The 16,832-nt window shown below is 37.6% G+C and overlaps 1 protein-coding gene across 4 annotated transcripts in view; it reads right to left on the minus strand.

The window, feature by feature from the left end:
* The window catches only part of SPINK5 (serine peptidase inhibitor Kazal type 5), a 69,479-nt gene that overhangs the window by 18,803 nt on the left and 33,844 nt on the right, over positions 1-16,832 (minus strand). For all 4 annotated transcript variants that reach the window (XM_033406841.2, XM_033406842.2, XM_033406840.2 and 1 more), the window contains 6 exons: positions 15,061-15,109; positions 7,158-7,285; positions 6,493-6,553; positions 4,036-4,163; positions 2,360-2,471; positions 770-897 (listed from right to left, as the gene is read on the minus strand). In XM_033406841.2, the coding sequence (XP_033262732.2) occupies positions 770-897; positions 2,360-2,471; positions 4,036-4,163; positions 6,493-6,553; positions 7,158-7,285; positions 15,061-15,109 (606 nt within the window). The remainder of the gene's footprint in view (positions 1-769; positions 898-2,359; positions 2,472-4,035; positions 4,164-6,492; positions 6,554-7,157; positions 7,286-15,060; positions 15,110-16,832) is intronic.

Here is a 16,832-nt window from a genome sequence, read left to right on the forward strand (position 1 = left end):
GACCTTGTACTTAAAGAAAAAAAATTCAGTTTTTCTCATCTGTAAAATGCAGCACTTGGAATAACTAGATTTTATCACATGGCCTGTAGTACCACAATCACAAGATTGTGATTTTTTTTCAAGGAGAAAAAAAATGTGTGTGGAGAAGCATTAAGTGCTCATTAAATGCATATCAATTAAATACCATAATTAATAACACTGTGATATATGCATCAAATTTTAGAACTATAAGTACCCATCAAGGTTACCTAGAAAACTACCTCAGTATACAGATGGGACCAATAGTGGTTATGTTACTTGCTGCAGTAACACAAATCAAGAGTGGCTGAGCTGGATCATTAACCACTCCAATCAGTACCATTCACCAAAAGAAAATAAATAGAAGGAACAAACCCTGGATTGTGCAATAAATGTGTCCCATACATACGACATGAAGCCACCCTCTTAAACTATGTTGGTTAACTATTCCAATGACCGTTGCAAACCATCCTTAGGATTTAGCCATGATGTGTTCTAAAGAGCAATTATCTACCATGATGACACAGTTCACAGAATTATGATAGAAAATAGAGTAGGAATCAGCCACTGATTAGCTGCCCTTACTAGGGCTCACTGTTCCTTAGGGGATGCAAGAGAAAGAGATAATATTTGAGAATTAACAAAAAGGGTAGTGTTCACGAAAGGAGCTATAGGCAAATGAGAAATAACCATTAATTCAGGAGGAACAGGTGGCTATCTTTTAAACATGCAGGTTGAGAGAATTACTTACAGTTTCTCTTTACACATGGCACACTTATTGTTGTATGATTTGCCATTTTCATTGCGTACAGGATCAATCTCCCGAGTACAGCTGAGTGGTCCATTTTTCATTTGTTTCCGATACTCAGCACATTGGTCCTGAAAGGGAAGAAGAGAGCAGGCCTCTTGGATGACTTGGTCTGTTGTATTGTTATTAAGTTTGTTAAATAATTTGAGTAAGAAGTTCTTGTCTATGTTCTCTTATAAGGCATGTAACATCTAGGATTGCTGTCTACAGAAGAGGAGGGGCAGGAATCATCCATATTCTAAGACATCTGTTGTCATGGGTAATGTTGCTTTTAAGGTTCTACAAAGGGAAATGATAAAGCTGGTTGGGATTTAATCGCACAAATCAAGGGTAAGCAGACTATAGCCTACAGGACTAATCTGTCCTGCTGTCTGTTCTTACATAAGAAGTTTCATATATAAAACTTGAAGCGCACCCTCATTCATTTAAATATTATTTATGGCTGCTTTCCCACAACAGTGGCTATTCAACAGAGTTGAATAGTTGCGACAGAGACCGTGTGACCCGTAATGCCTAAAATATTTGCTATCTGGCCTTTTACAGAAAAAAAAAATTTTGCTGACCTCTAATGTAGATAGAAGGGAGAAAGAAGTGCTGGGAGAAAGCACAGAATCATGCAAAATGCCAAGGAAGACAGGCTTGAGCAAATTATGAAGATAGAAAAAGGGTCTTAACAAGTCTATCATTTGAGAGTGAGAACTCAGGTTCCTACAGGAGAAAATATGGAAAAACAGAAAAGCCAAAATTTATCAAAGGCAGATATTGGGCCTGTGTCAGATCTGGAGGCAAAGAGATGGTCTTGATATCCCCAGGTCATAAGAATAGAAATAAGGTGGCTGTGATCTCAGGCAGTTGTGTTCACATGCACGAGGAGTGAGCTTACATGCAACACTGTCATGCTGACACTTAAAAAAAAAGTCTCAGGAAATGTGCTAAACACTTGCCTAAATTATTTTATTGTATCCCTATAAGAGTAGTGCTAAGTAAGAAAAACTAGAGTTGAGTGAGATGAAGTGATTTATTCAGTGCTTTGCAAGTCCAAGTGGCATGGGTAGGATGATACCTCAAACTATCTGACTCGAAAACCTGTGCTCTTTCACCATATTATTCTGCCTAGGAACAATAGAAAATATACTTCCAAAAAGTGGTTCCATTCAGGGAAAGAGAGAATAATGAAAGGAAATGAAGAGCATGTGATGCTGATGTGGAACATCTCCACATTTATACCACTTACTCTCCTAGGATCATTTATTGGCCTGAAAGCTAGATGATATAAAGAGGAGTCAAGAGACTGGGGTCTGGTATTCATGTTAATTATTTCCAAGTTTAAAGAAGTCAAAGTGAGCCCTAGAGAAACTAAAAATTGCTCAGATATTACTCTACAGTCTTAAGGGGAAAATCCCCTGTCCTTCCAAGGATGCTTTCCAACTCAGCACTACACACATTCATAGCCTTTGACCATAGGGTCTGCCGGGGTCCCAGTGCCATTGAGTTGAGCCCACTCTGGTTATGGAAGTTAGAGGCTGCTCTCACCTGAGCTTTCCCTCTTCTGCCACGTTTGCAACCACTCCGTACAGCTTTTCTCTGATCTTCCTTTTCTTTTCTCTCCTTTTCTTTTCTCTTTCTTGCTTCATCTTCTTTCTGGCTGGAAATTGGAAAGTGGGAGGTAGGGAATAATAGATTACAGAGAGTGGAATGCATTTCTGTGAGTTTCTCATCATATGACCAGATTAGATTTGTATGGAATTCACCGGCATTTATTGAACACCTATTACATTGCAGGTCCTCTTCTTTGAAAATATCAATAGAAAGATGAATTATGTCACATCCTTTTGCCTGGAAGAGCTCTCATTGCAGTAGAAGAAAACCAGCGTTTACATAACCTCAAGCAAGACTAGGTGAGCAATTAATTAGCATTTTGTAAATGCTCATGTGAACCTCCAGCTGGATTTCTCTCAAATATCTCATGTTCAAAAGGTCCCAAAATAATTATCTTCTCTGCCAAATGTGTTCTTCCTCCTGGATTCTCTTTCACAAAGAACAAAACATTGGAGCCATCCCTAACCGCTCCCTCTCCTTCAGCTCGCATAGCTGTTGCCACAGGACGTTGGTTTCACTTTCAGTGTCTCCTATGTTGACCCACTCACCTTCTATTCTAGCTCCCTTGCTCTAGTTACCTCTCACTGGATTATTGTAATCCCCTACTACCGCCAGCGGTCTTCTGAATTTTAGTCCCTTCCTCTTTTCTCCTTTTTACTGCTGACATATGAATCTTCCGAAAGGAACCATATTTACGCCACTTACTCTCCTAGCTGAAAAATTTTAGCAGCTTGCCACTGTATATAGAATTGACTTCAAAATCCATGATCTGGCATTCACAGTTGGTGAAGTGGGTAAGCTCTAACTAAACTAAAATGACTTGCTCTCTTTATGTACATACAGTACAGTTTCTTTAATTTTAGATTTTACTTACACTGTTCCTTCTTCCTCTCATTCCTTCCCATACTGTTCACATATGATCCAAATTACCAGATCTAGTTCTATTCTTCCATAAAACTTTCTATTAACGCTCCCTTTCCTAAACTACCATAACACACTGTATATATCATTTTTCACTTAGCAATTCCTCCTTTGTGTTATATTAATTTATGCCCATGTCTAAACCTTACTGAACTATATGATTTTTGGTAATACTGTTTCATTCAACTTTGTATAACCAACCGTTATACACATTATACATTGTACATGTTCAGCAAATGACTGTTAATGACAAATATTTTAGGTGTACTTCCAAACTTTGTGTAAAGCTATTTTTAGTTTCCTAGAAGTGTGATTGTTTTTTTCCCAAAAATGCAGGTAGAGGCATTAGATTGATAGTAAAATCTGTGTATGTTCTTCCCGATGGGGATTACAAAATAATCCAGAAAAGGGATCCACCTGACAGCAAAGGGCTTAAGATTTTACCAAGAAAGATGGTGTGATCATTGTAAGGTGCTACCCCAGAACTAATGGAGAATGTAGTGTAATAACTTAGTCACCTATTGCCTATTTCTAGAATTGTGAATCTTAGCCTCTGTAAAGAGAGATTCACCCCAAAATGCTTTAGAGGTCATCATTTGTCATTTTTACATGTAAGGAAAGGACAAACACAATCTATATTATCTTCCCGGCTCTGCCACCCACAGCATGGGCTTCATCTGTGCACTCACAGGACTTCTTTGCACATGGCGCACTTGTTGCCATGGGTCTTGCCATCTGGGCCACGCACAGGATCATTTTCTCGAGTGCAGAAAAGACTTCCATTTTTCAGAAGGTGCCGAAATTCACTGCATGTATCCTAAAAGGAGGAGAAAAGGCAAGAGCTTGGGTATTTTCTTGGAAATTACTTTGTTGGGTCCCTACTAAGTGCTTCCTGGGGGAAAAAAAAAAAAAAAAGAAAATGACCTATGAATGTTTCTTTCTGGCAACTGTTTTGTTCAAATCCTAGTAAGCACACAGGACTTAAAAAGAGGTTTCTGTTTCTTTGTCCTTGAGATATAGCCTCCAAATCCAGACTGAACCTGCAGTCACACACAAGCAAGAACCTCTTAATAAACTGGGTTCTCTGCAGACTGGTCACAGTCCTTAGTCAAGATTTTATTGTCCCTCTCTATTATATTATAATGCAATAAAAACACTGCACATGGCATAGAAGTTTAAAGAATTAAGGTTTAGGTAGAACTTTGAAGTTCACCTGGTGCAACCATCTGTACTACGTCTCAATCCCCTTTATGTCATGCCTGCCAAAAAGTGGTCTAATTTGCACTGGAATACCTGCAGTGATGAGTTCGTTACCCTCCAGATAGTTCATTCCAAAATTTCTTAAATCATTCCCACAGATTAGCCATAGTGCTACTTTGGGAGGATCTTGGAAAATATCTCTAATCAATCCTATAGGATCCTTATCCTTAGAGTTTTATTTTTCTAAGATGTCACTGCATGGGATGAATACGTTCTTTCAAACCAGTAAGCAAAGTCAACATATTTTACTTCCTTCAGAAAAATTGAGTATATTTTCCTTCCTGCACACAGAAAGTCCTTCATATATTTGGAGAAAGCTTTCTTGTCCTTCTCCATAGCTCCCTATGTGCTTTTCCAAGAGCAAAGCATCCCCAGATACTTCAGTCTTCCTGTTCCAATCTGTTTCAGTCATTTGCACCATTTTGCATTCTTAATTCTTCCCTTTCAACATAATATTCCAGGTATGTCCAGACAAGCCCAATATGTTGACAGCTATATAATATCATTAGTTAGAATTCCATTCTGTCACCAAGAGACCTTGGATGAGGGGGTCTTGCCTCTCTGTGCCTCAGTTACCTCTTCTATAAAATGGAAATAATGATAGTATCTGTTTCACACAGTTAAAATAATAATGGCCAATATCTATTAAGTATTCAATATATGTGCTGAATTGTTATGAGAATAATGTGAAATAATGTATATCTACTATATCTACAATGACTGACATCTAGGAAGTACTCAATAAATTTTAGCTTCAGAGTTATGAGGAATTGAGATAGAATAAGCAAATCACTTAAGATCATATAATTAATTACTGGTGGCAAGTAAGACTGAACTTGTTTTTTTCTGTATCTTTTAGTTCAAGTCAAAACTCAGTGAGGACAAGAGTGAGTTTTTTCCTAGCTTTCCTTCAAGGTTCACTGCCTGATTCCCTAACTGGTCATATTTAGCAAAAGAAATATGATATGAGAGGATAGTTTATGGATAGTAGCTAATGTGAAATCAGAAATCGTCTGATACTGAAGAATATTTTCTTATTGATGTTGAAAAGGGAAGCATATGAGCTCATATTATTTTTAAATTCAGGCTCACAATTGTGGGGAAAATAACTGTAAACAAACCAATCATACAGAATTCCAAGTGATACTTCATTATAGATTATTTTTAATATCAATAGTTTTTTGATGGGGGCAAGGAAATATCCACAAACCTGGAAAAATCTACCTGGAGTCATTCATTTTGAAACCAAGAAAATATTATTGGGGAAAGTTGCTCTTCTATTTTTCTGCCAACTGCTGACACCAGAGATAATTAAAGTTAAAGCAAGGAACACACCTGGTTTGACCAAATGTGCTCATCCAAAGCTACATAGTGTGTTAGGAATAATGCTAGATTTGGTGTCAGGAAGTCTAAGTTTGAATTGTTTCTGTTTTGCAGCTGTGAGAACTTTGAAACAGTATGAAGATTCTGATACCAATAGTCTCACTACCTTTGTAAGCAAGTTCTTCCTCCTTCTGGATTTTAAATCTTCATTTAAAAATAGGGCATGGAGTAAATCAGAGGTTTGCAAACTATGGCCCATGAGCAAAATCTGGCCTACCACCTTTTTTGTGTAAGTAAAGTTTCATTGGAACACAGCCATGCCCATTTATCTGCATATCATCCATGGCTGTTCTAGAGCTACAATAGCAGAGTTGAGTAGTTGTGACAGAGACTGAATGGTCACAGCCTAAAATATCTACTGTCTGGCCCTTTAAGAAAATTTTATCAACCCCTGGACTAACTAAACCTTGAGTTCTCTCACATAGGCCTTCAGTGATTCCATGAGTTATTTTTAAAGAGAAACTGCAAACCGCATTGTGGTATGAAGCTTCCAAGATAACTACCTTTTCAGCTCCTCTCTTAGGTCTTTTGGATTCAGCTTCTTTTTCTTTTGCTTCTTGCTGGCTATAAGAGAAAGGCAGGGGGAACAATCATTCCTAGTACCCAATACATATTATCCTAAAGGGGAATCTCTTGGGAGTAGAAAGGTAAATGTACACCTCTCCATATTGTTCTTCTTGTTTTTAGTATTGCTTAAAGAGTAAGACACATATGCCATGGCCAGACAGTAAATAAATTTTCACTACTCTGTTTATTTTGGAAAACAAAGGTATCGGCCTTCTCCTCAGAAAGCAACTAGGATACTTAAAAAATGACTAAATATTAGCAAATTTTTAATTTGCTAGCACCCAGTGATTACATCTTTGGATTATTCATGACAGTATGTACGCAGAGAACAAAAATTCCAATCCTTATATGCCATTAACTCTGGAGGAGTTTCCTCTTAGCACATGGTCCTCCCTTAATGGCAATTCAGGTACCTTTCAGAACACTGAGAACACTACAAAGAAATGCACCGAGTATATGGCTTTGTAAGAGTAAATCCCCAAACTCAGTGCAAAGATAGCCATCTGCCTCCTAGAAAAAACCTTCAATATCATCTCTCTTGCCCACCACAGGCCTGTCTTCTCCGACACTCAGCAGGAGCAGTGACTGCAGGTCTACTCACAAGAAGGCTGCACAGATGAAGCAGGTGTTGCCATGGATTTTCCCATCTGGGCCCTCGATGGGGTCATTCTCTGTGGTGCAGGGAAGACGTCCGTTCCTCACATAGTTACGGTATTCACGGCACAGCTCCTGCCAAGTGAGGGAGGGTTTAAGAATCAGGTAACTAGGGCTTCCCTGGTGGGGCAGTGGTTGGGAGTCCACCTGCCGATGCAGGGGACATGGGTTCGTGCCCCAGTCCGGGAAGATCCCACATGCTGCGCAGTGGCTGGGCCCATGAGCCATGGCCGCTGAGTCTGCACATCCGGAGCCTGTGCTCCACAACGGGAGAGGCCACAGCAGTGAGAGGCCCGTGTACCACACACACACAAAAAAATAGAATCAGGTAACTAAATATTGAAAGCTTCCTCCACATTACCCCTCTGAAAACTATGATATAATGTCCCAAACATAATGGATGCATCAAGAAGACGATGCAGAAGGTTAGTATTAGCCAGATGCTGTTCAGAGGCCTAGGTCACACATTGTTTGGAATATGAGATTGCTGTCACTTATCTAATTATAAAACCTTCAATTTACCCGAATATTATTCTGGGCTAGGCACTGTGAGAGATACAAAAAAGAATGATTTATTGTCCCTTTCGTAAAGCAATTTGTGGTTGGCAGAATAATAGCTCCTGCCCCCAAATTTGTCCAAGTCCTGATATCCAGGACCTGTGAATATATTGCAGGGCAGGGGGGACTTTGCAGATGTGTTTAAGTTAAGGACCTAGAGATAGGGATATTATCCTGGATTATCCTAGTATGCCCAATGAAATCAAAAGGGTCAGTCCTTAAAACTGGAAGAGTAAGACGGGAGAGAGTGAGAGGGAGATATGACTACAGAAGAACAATTAGAGATGCAATGTTGTTGGCCTTGAAGATGATGGAAACAGTCCAGGAGCCAAGGAACATGAACGCCCTCTAGAAGCTAGAAAAAGCAGAGACATTCATTGCAGAGTTCCTGGAAAATGAAGAAAATATGTTCTCAGAGTGGTTTCCTATCCTCCCTACACTTTTGTCTATTATGAAGACAAGTAATGCAGAGTAAGAAGTAAAAAGAAAAGTGATTACATGTAGCAGTAAGTGTCAGTAAGCATTTAAAAGTCTTCTATTGGGGCTTCCCTGGTGGTGCAGTGGTTAAGAATCCACCTGCCAATGCAGGGGACACAGGTTCGAGCCCTGGACTGGGAAGATGCCACATACCACGGAGCAACTAAGCTCGTGCGCCACAACTACTGAGCCCGCCTGCCACGACTACTGAAGCCTGCACACCTAGAGCTCGTGCTCTGCAACAAGAGAAGCCACTGCAGTGAGAAGCCTGCGAACCACAATGAAGAGTAGCCCCCCCCTCACTGCAACTAGAGAAAGGCCGTGTGCAGCAACGAAGACCCAATGCAGCCCAAAATAAATAAATTAATTAATTTAAAAAAATAAAAAAATAAAAGGCTTCTATCATAGACTCAGAATTGTGATGTCACTATAGTGGATCTGTAAATATTTACCATCAGCATTCTTTTGAGGGTGCTTAAATATTGGTGCAGAAGAAGGCTGATAAAATTGGTGGAGAGCAATATAAAATATATATGTTTATGATGTGTTGCACATCACAGTCTATAAAAGCTAGGAAAGATCAAGGTGAGGAGATTCAACAGGCCTGGAAGGGGAAGCTTCCTGGAAAAACTGAGAGTATACATACAGGATAAACCCTAGGAAAAACACACCAAGGCACATATTAATCAAACTAACAGAAACTAAATTCAAAGAAAAAATATTAAAAACAGCAAGGGAAAACCAAAATATAACATACAAAGGAATCCCCAGAAGGTTATCAGCTGATTTTTCAGCATAAACTCTGCAAGCCAGAAGGGAGTGGCCGGATATACTTAAAGTGATGAAAGAGAAAAACCTACAACCAAGATTACTCTACCCAGCAAGGGTCTCATTCAGATTTGATGGAGAAATCAAAAGCTTTTCAGACAAGCAAAAGCTAAGAGAATTCAGCACCACAAAACCAGCTTTACAACAAATGCTACAGAAACTTCTCTAGGTGGGAAACACAAGAGAAGAAAAAGACCCACAAAAACAAACCCAAAACAATTAAGAATATGGTAATAGGAACATACATATTGATAATAACCTTGAATGTAAATGGATTAAATGCCCCAACCAAAAGACACAGACTAGCTGAATGTTTACAAAAACAAGACCCATATATATGCTGCCTACAAGACACCACTTCAGACCTAGGGACACATACAGACTGAAAGTGAAGGGATGGAAAAAGATATTCCATGCAAATGGAAATCAAAAGAAAGCTGGAGTAGCAATACTTGTACCAGATAAAATAGACTTTAAAATGAAGACTGTTCCAAGAGATAAGGAGGGACACTACATAACGATCAAAGGATCAATCCAAGAAGAAGATATAACAGTTACAAATGTTTATGCACCCAATATAGGAGCACCTTAATACATAAGGCAAATGCTAACAACCATGAAAAGAGAAATCGACAGTGACATGATAATAGTAGGGGACTTTAACACCCCACTTACACCAATGGACAGATCATCCAAACAGAAAATAAATAGGGAAGCACAAACTTTAAATGACACAATAGACTAGATAGATTTAATTGATATTTATAGAACATTCCACCCGAAAGTGGCAGAGTACACTTTCTTTTCAAGTGCACATACAACATTCTCCAGGATAGATCACATCTTAGGTCACAAATCAAGCCTCAGAAAATTTAAGAAAATTGAAATCGTATCAAGCATCTTTTCTGACTATAACGCTATGAGACTGGAAGTCAATTAAAGGAAAAAAACTGTAAAAACCACAAATACATGGAGGCTAAACAGTGTGCTACTAAATAACCAAGAGATCACTGAAGAAATCAAAGAAATTAAAAAATACACAGAAACAAATGACAAGGAAAACACGACAACGCAAAACCTATGGGATGCAGGAAAAGCAGTTCTAAGAGGGAAGTTTATAGCATTCAATCTCACCTCAAGAAACAAGAAAAATCTTAAGTAAACAATCTAAACCTACACTTAAAACAACTAGAGAGGGCTTCCCTGGTGGTGCAGTGGTTGAGGGTCTGCCTGCTGATGCAGGGGACACGGGTTTGTGCCCCGGTCCAGGAAGATCTCGCATGCTGCGGAGTGGCTGGGCCCGTGAGCCATGGCCGCTGAGCCTGCGCGTCTGGAGCCTGTGCTTCGCAAGGGGAGAGGCCACAACAGTGAGAGGCCCACGTACCGTGCGGGAAAAAAAAAAAAAAAAAACAACTAGAGAAAGAAGAACAAAGACAACCCAAAGTCAGTAGAAGAAAAGAAATCATAAAGATCAGAGCAGAAATAAATGAAATAGAAATGAAGAAAACAATAGGAAAGATCAATAAAACTAAAAGCTGGTTCTTTGAGAAGATAACAAAATTGGTAAACCCTTAGCTAGACTCATCAAGCAAAAAAGGGAGAGGATGCAAATCAGTAAAATTAGAAATGAAAAAGGAGAAATCACAAATGACACTGCAGAAATACAAAGGATTATAAGAGACTACTACAAACAACTATATGACAATAAAATGGACAACCACGAAGAAATGGACAAATTCTTGGAAAGGTACAATTTTCAAGACTGAACCAGGAAGAATTAGAAAATATGAACAGACCTATCAATATAAACAGTAATGAAATTGAAATCGTAATTAAAAATCTTCCAACAAACAAAAGTCCAGGACCTGATGGCTTCACAGGTGTATTCTATCAAACATTTAGAGAAGAGCTAACACCCATCCTTCTCAAACTCTTCCAAAAAATTGCAGGGGGAGAAACTCCCAAATTCATTCTATGAAGCCACCATCACCCTGATACCAAAACCAGAAAAAGATATCACAAAAAAAGAAAACTATAGACCAATATCACTGAGGAACATAGATGCAAAAGTCCTCAACAAAATACTAGCAAACAGAATCCAACAGCACATTAAAAGTATCATACACCATGATCCAGTGGGATTTATCCCAGGGATGCAAGGATTCTTCAGTATATGCAAATCAATCAATGTGGTACAGCACATTAACAAATTAAGGAATAAAAACCATATGATCATCTCAATAGGTGCAGAAAAAGCTTTTGACAAAGTTCAACACCCATTTATGATAAAAACTCTCCAGAAAATGGGCATAGAGGGAACCTATCTCAACATAATAAAGGCCATATATGACAAAGCCACAGCAAGCATCATACTCAATGGTGAAAAACTGAAAACATTTCCACTAAGATCAGCAACAAGACAAGGATGTCCACTCTCGCCACTCTTATTCAACATAGTTTTGGAAGTCCTAGCCATGGCAATCAGAGGGAAAAAAAGAACTAAAAGGAATACAAATAAAACTGATACAAGGAATACAAATAAAACTGTCATTGTTTGCAGATGACATGATACTATACATAGAGAATCCTAAAAATGCCACCAGAAAACTATTAGAACTAAGCAATGAATTTGATAAGGTTGCAGGATACAAAATTAATGCACAGAAATCTCTTGCATTTCTATACACCAACAATGAAAAATCAGAAAGAGAAATTAAGGAAACACTCCCATTTACCATTGCAACAAAAGGAATAAACTTATCTAGTAATAAACCTGACTAAGGAGGCAAAAGACTTGTACTCAGAAAACTATAAAACACTAATGAAAAATATCAAAGATGACAAAAACAGATGGAGAAATATACCATGTTCTTGGATTGGAAGAATCAATATTGTGAAAATGACTATACTACCCAAAGCAATCTACAGATTCAGTGCAATCGCTATCAAACTACCAGTGGCATTCTTCACAGAATTAGAACAAAAAATTTTACAATTTGTATGGAAACACAAAAGAACCCGAATAGCCAAAGCAATCTTAAGAAAAGCAGAGTTGGAGGAATCAGGCTCCCTGGCTTCAAATTATACCACAAAGCTACAGTAATAAAGACAGTATGGTACTGGCACAAAAATAGAAATATAGATCAGTGGTACAGGATAAAATGCCCAGAGATAAACCCACACACATATGGGCACCTAATTTACAACAGTGGAGGCAAGAACATACAATGGAGGAAAGACAGCCTCTTCAATAAGTGGTGCTGGGAAAACTGGACAGCTACATGTAAAAGAATGAAATTAGAACACTACCTAACTCTACACAAAAATAAACTCCAAATGGATTAAAGACTTAAATGTAAGACCAGACACTATAAAACTGTTAGAGGAAAACATAGAAAAAACACTCTATAACATAAACCATAGCAAGATCTTTTTTGACCAACCTCCTAGAGTATTGGAAATAAAAACAAAAATAAACAAACGGGACTTAATTAAACTTAAAAGCATTTGCACAGCAAAGGAAACCATAAACAAGACAAAAAGACAACCCTCAGAATGGGAGAAAGTATTTGCAAATGAAACAACAGACAAAGGGTTAATCTCCAAAATATACAAAGAGCTCATGGAGCTCAATATCAAAAAAACAAACAATCCAGTTAAAAACTGGGTGGAAGACATAGACATTTCACCAAGGAAGACATGCAGACGGCCAAGAGGCACCTGAAAAGATGCTCAACATCAGTAATTATTAGAGAAATGCAAATCAAAACTACAATGAGGTATCACCTCAGGCCAGTCAGAATGGCCATTATCAAAAAATCTAGAAACAGTAAATGCTGGAAAGGGTGTGGTGAAAAGGGAACACTTGTGCACTGCCGGTGGGAATGTAAATTAATACAACCACTATGGAGAACAGTATGGAGTTTCTTTAAAAAACTAAAAATAGAACTATCATACGACCCAGCAATCCCACTATTGGGCATATACCCTGAGAAAACCACAATTCAAAAAGAGACATTTACCACAATGCTCATTGCAGCACTATTTACAATAACCAGGACATGGAAGCAACTTAAGTGTCCATTGACAGATGAATGGATAAAGAAGATGTGGCACATATATACAATGGAATATTACTCAGCCATAAAAATAAACGAAATTGAGTTATTTGTAGTGAGGTGGAGGGACCTAGAGTCTGTCATACAAGTGAAGTAAGTTAGAAAGAGAAAAAAAAATACTGATGCTAACGCATATATATGGAATCTAAAAAAAAAAAAATGGTACTGATGAACTTCGTTGCAGGGCAGGAATAAAGATGTAGACATAGAGAATGGACTTGAGGACACAGGGTGGAAGGGGGAAGCTGGTGCGAAGTGAAAGTAGCATTGACAATATATACACTACCAAATGTAAAATAGCTAGTGTGAAGCAGCCGCATAGCACAGGGAGATCAGCTCAGTGCTTTGTGATAACCTATAGGGGTGGGATAGGGAGGATGGGAGGGAGGTTCAAGAGGGAGGGAATACGGGGACATATGTATGCATATGGCTGATTCACTTTGTTGTACAACAGAAACTAACACAGTATTGTGAAGCAATTATACTCCAATAAGGATCTATTAAAAGAAAAGAAAGAAAGACATATCTGAAACAAAGATATGGGGGAGAGAACAAATATGAAAGTATGATGCCTGGAGAAACTGACACCTTTCTGGGAGTTACTTGATAAAGTCCAGGGATGGGGGATGCATATTTGAAACAGAAGAGTAACAATGGGAGTGGAGAGGAGGAGGAATGTGTTAAGAACATTTGAAAAATCTAATAGGATTTAGAAACTGATCAAACATTATGGATAAAACAAATTTTCAATTCTGAATTACTAATAAAAAGATGGTTCCAGGTAACAAAGTTACTGAGAAAATGAATCAGTTTAAAGGCAACATTTTAAACTGTCAACTTTCCCCCCCAAATTATTAGGCTTATACTTTTGAAGCTGTTGTTAGGAAACAGAATAAATAAAGGTAAACCTTGTGTAAGGCTATGTGAGAGTAATCCTACATCTATGTAAAGACAGACTTTGCTCTGCTACTTATAAAATTGTAAAATTATAGAAATGTGAAGTAGATTAAAAATAATTAGAAAGTCAAAGGATTTAATTGTCATAATTGAAAGTGAAAATACTAGTATTCCTCCATAGCTGGGTGCTGACAAAGATCAAATATGAAAATATGTGTGTTCTTTGTTTTGTAAATTGAACTAATGTGAATGATAGGGATGTTGTGCTCTCTTTAAAATAGCTAAGAGGTAGGAATTATGTAACCTGAAATTAGTAAATTGTAAAAATTGATAGTAATAACCTGTGCCTGACAACAGAAATCTTAAGAAAAGCCAAATAAGTTAAACTCCATTTTTTATGAACTAAACCTTAAATTTTGAATTATCATGAAATAAAATTGATACTCAGGAAACTTGTACTTAAGACTTTTTTTTCCAGGTTAAAGGTTATATTTATTCATTTTTTAAATTAATTTTTATTGGAGTATAGTTGACTTAAAATGTTTGTTAGTTTCTGCTATACAGCAAAGTGAATCAGTTATACATATACCTATATCCACTCTTTTTTGATTCTATTCCCATATAGGTCATTACAGAGTATTGAGTAGAGTTTCCTGTGCTATATAGTAGGTTCTTATTAGTTATCTGTTTTACATATAGTACTATGTATATGTCAATTCCAGTCTCCCAATTTATCCACCGCCATTTCCCCTTTGGTAACCATAAGATTGTTTTCTACATCTGTGGCTCTATTTCTGTTTCATAGGTTCATCTGTACCATTTTTTAAGATTCCACATGTAAGCGATATCATATGATATTTATCTTTCTCTGTCCCCCCAAAAACAGAAAACATTTATGCTAATGAGATATCTAGAATGTTACTGCAGAGAAAAAATGTCAGGGTATAATATAAGAATTTGTGAGAAGATTACCTTTGCAGTTTCTCTTTTAGCCTTTGCTCTTGCTCTTTCTTCTTGTTGACTGTAAGAAACAGGAAAAAAGAGAGAAGAATCTTAATACAGTAGTATAGATTCTTAACATTCACAGGTTGATCATTCATTGCTTTGATTATTCTCAAGCAACTCCAAAGATCCACTCATAGTAGGTGTAATTTTATTGGGTAATAATTAGAATGATTTACCACACCTCAAGAGAATGGTGTTCAAGGGAAAACCCCTTAATTAATGAGTAAACCTATTTAGCTTCCCAGCAAATATCCTGGAATAGGACTTTCTTATTTGCTGATTCTTTTACATCTGCAAAAGGTGCAGAACTCTTTATAAAGTGGTGATATTTAGCTTCTGGGAGGCAGTATAGCATGGTGATTAAGAAGAAAGTTAAGAAGAAAGACTCTGCAGCCAAATAGAATAAGGAACACAAAAAGTGTCTTAACCTCTCTGTGTTTTCCTCATCTTTAAATGGGGAAATGGAGTGGAGGGATAGAAGAGGTCATAAGAATACTTCTCTCATAGGACTGTTGTGAGCATTAAATAAGTTGATACATGTAAAGCAGTTAGAATTAGTATCCGGTACATAATAAAGTGATTGATAAAAGTGATTGTCATCATCAGCATTGTAAGCATTATTGAAAGTGAACACTCCAAAAACAGGCATATTGGTCTTCCCTGATGGCGCAGTGGTTAGGAATCCGCCTGCCAATGCAGGGGACACGGGTTCGAGCCCTGGTCTGGAAAGATCCCACATACCGCAGAGCAACTAAAAGTCCATGTGCCATAACTACTGAGCCTGCACCCTAGAGCCCCCAAGCCACAACTACTCAGCCCACGTGCCACAACTACTGAAGCCCGTGCTCCTAGAGCCCGTGTTCTGCAACAAGAGAGACCACCGCAATGAGAAGCCCGTGCACCGCAGGGAAGAGTGGCCCCCTGCTCACCACAACTTGAGAAAGCCCGTGTGCAGCAGTGAGGACCCAACACAGCCAAAAATGAATAAATAACTTTTATTTATATAAATAAAATAAATAAATAAAAACAACAAAAAAACAGGCACATGATGAAAATGAAATGAGAGTAATAGCTATTAACCATTTTGGATGAGTAACAGTGTTAGAAATTAAGTTTAATATACTCAGTATGCAGCATAATTAGATCTATAATGCAGATAATTCAATCATGTTGTAGAGACAAAAATAATTTGCTAAAACGTTTTCATACGTTACAGTCAACGTAAAAACTGCTCATTGATCAACTTAAAACTTTTTTAAAAGTTGAAAACACTATTTGTATATGATATTAAAGTGTTTAAGAAATGACTGTGGAGGGAAGTATGGTTCTTAAGAAAGGCAATAGCCTTTGCTAACATATCCATAAAATATGAGGCAATAAAATTTTAATTGGATAAGGAATTTTTATATTGATGGAACAAACTAAAATAGCTCCAAAATTGTGGGGTTTCTTATACTTCTTTATATGGATACTGATCCAAACTTTACTGTGAGTCTAAGTTGACTATAAAATTTAAGAAGCATTTTCTTTTCATAATGGAAACTTGTCAGAGGAAACAGCAGAGATGACCACTAGGTGGCAGACTTACTTCCTTATCTATGAAAGATTAAGGTAAAGAAAAAGCCTGAGATGAGCGTAACAGGCAGATGTTACTACCAGAAGTTGATAATGGCTTTGCTAAATAATTATACCCTGTCTACACCCTACATTGAGAAATCTTATCATTTTCTTCATTTTTC

This window comes from Orcinus orca, chromosome 3 (genome assembly GCF_937001465.1).
Source record: "Orcinus orca chromosome 3, mOrcOrc1.1, whole genome shotgun sequence".
In the NCBI taxonomy this organism is placed as follows: domain Eukaryota; kingdom Metazoa; phylum Chordata; class Mammalia; order Artiodactyla; family Delphinidae; genus Orcinus; species Orcinus orca.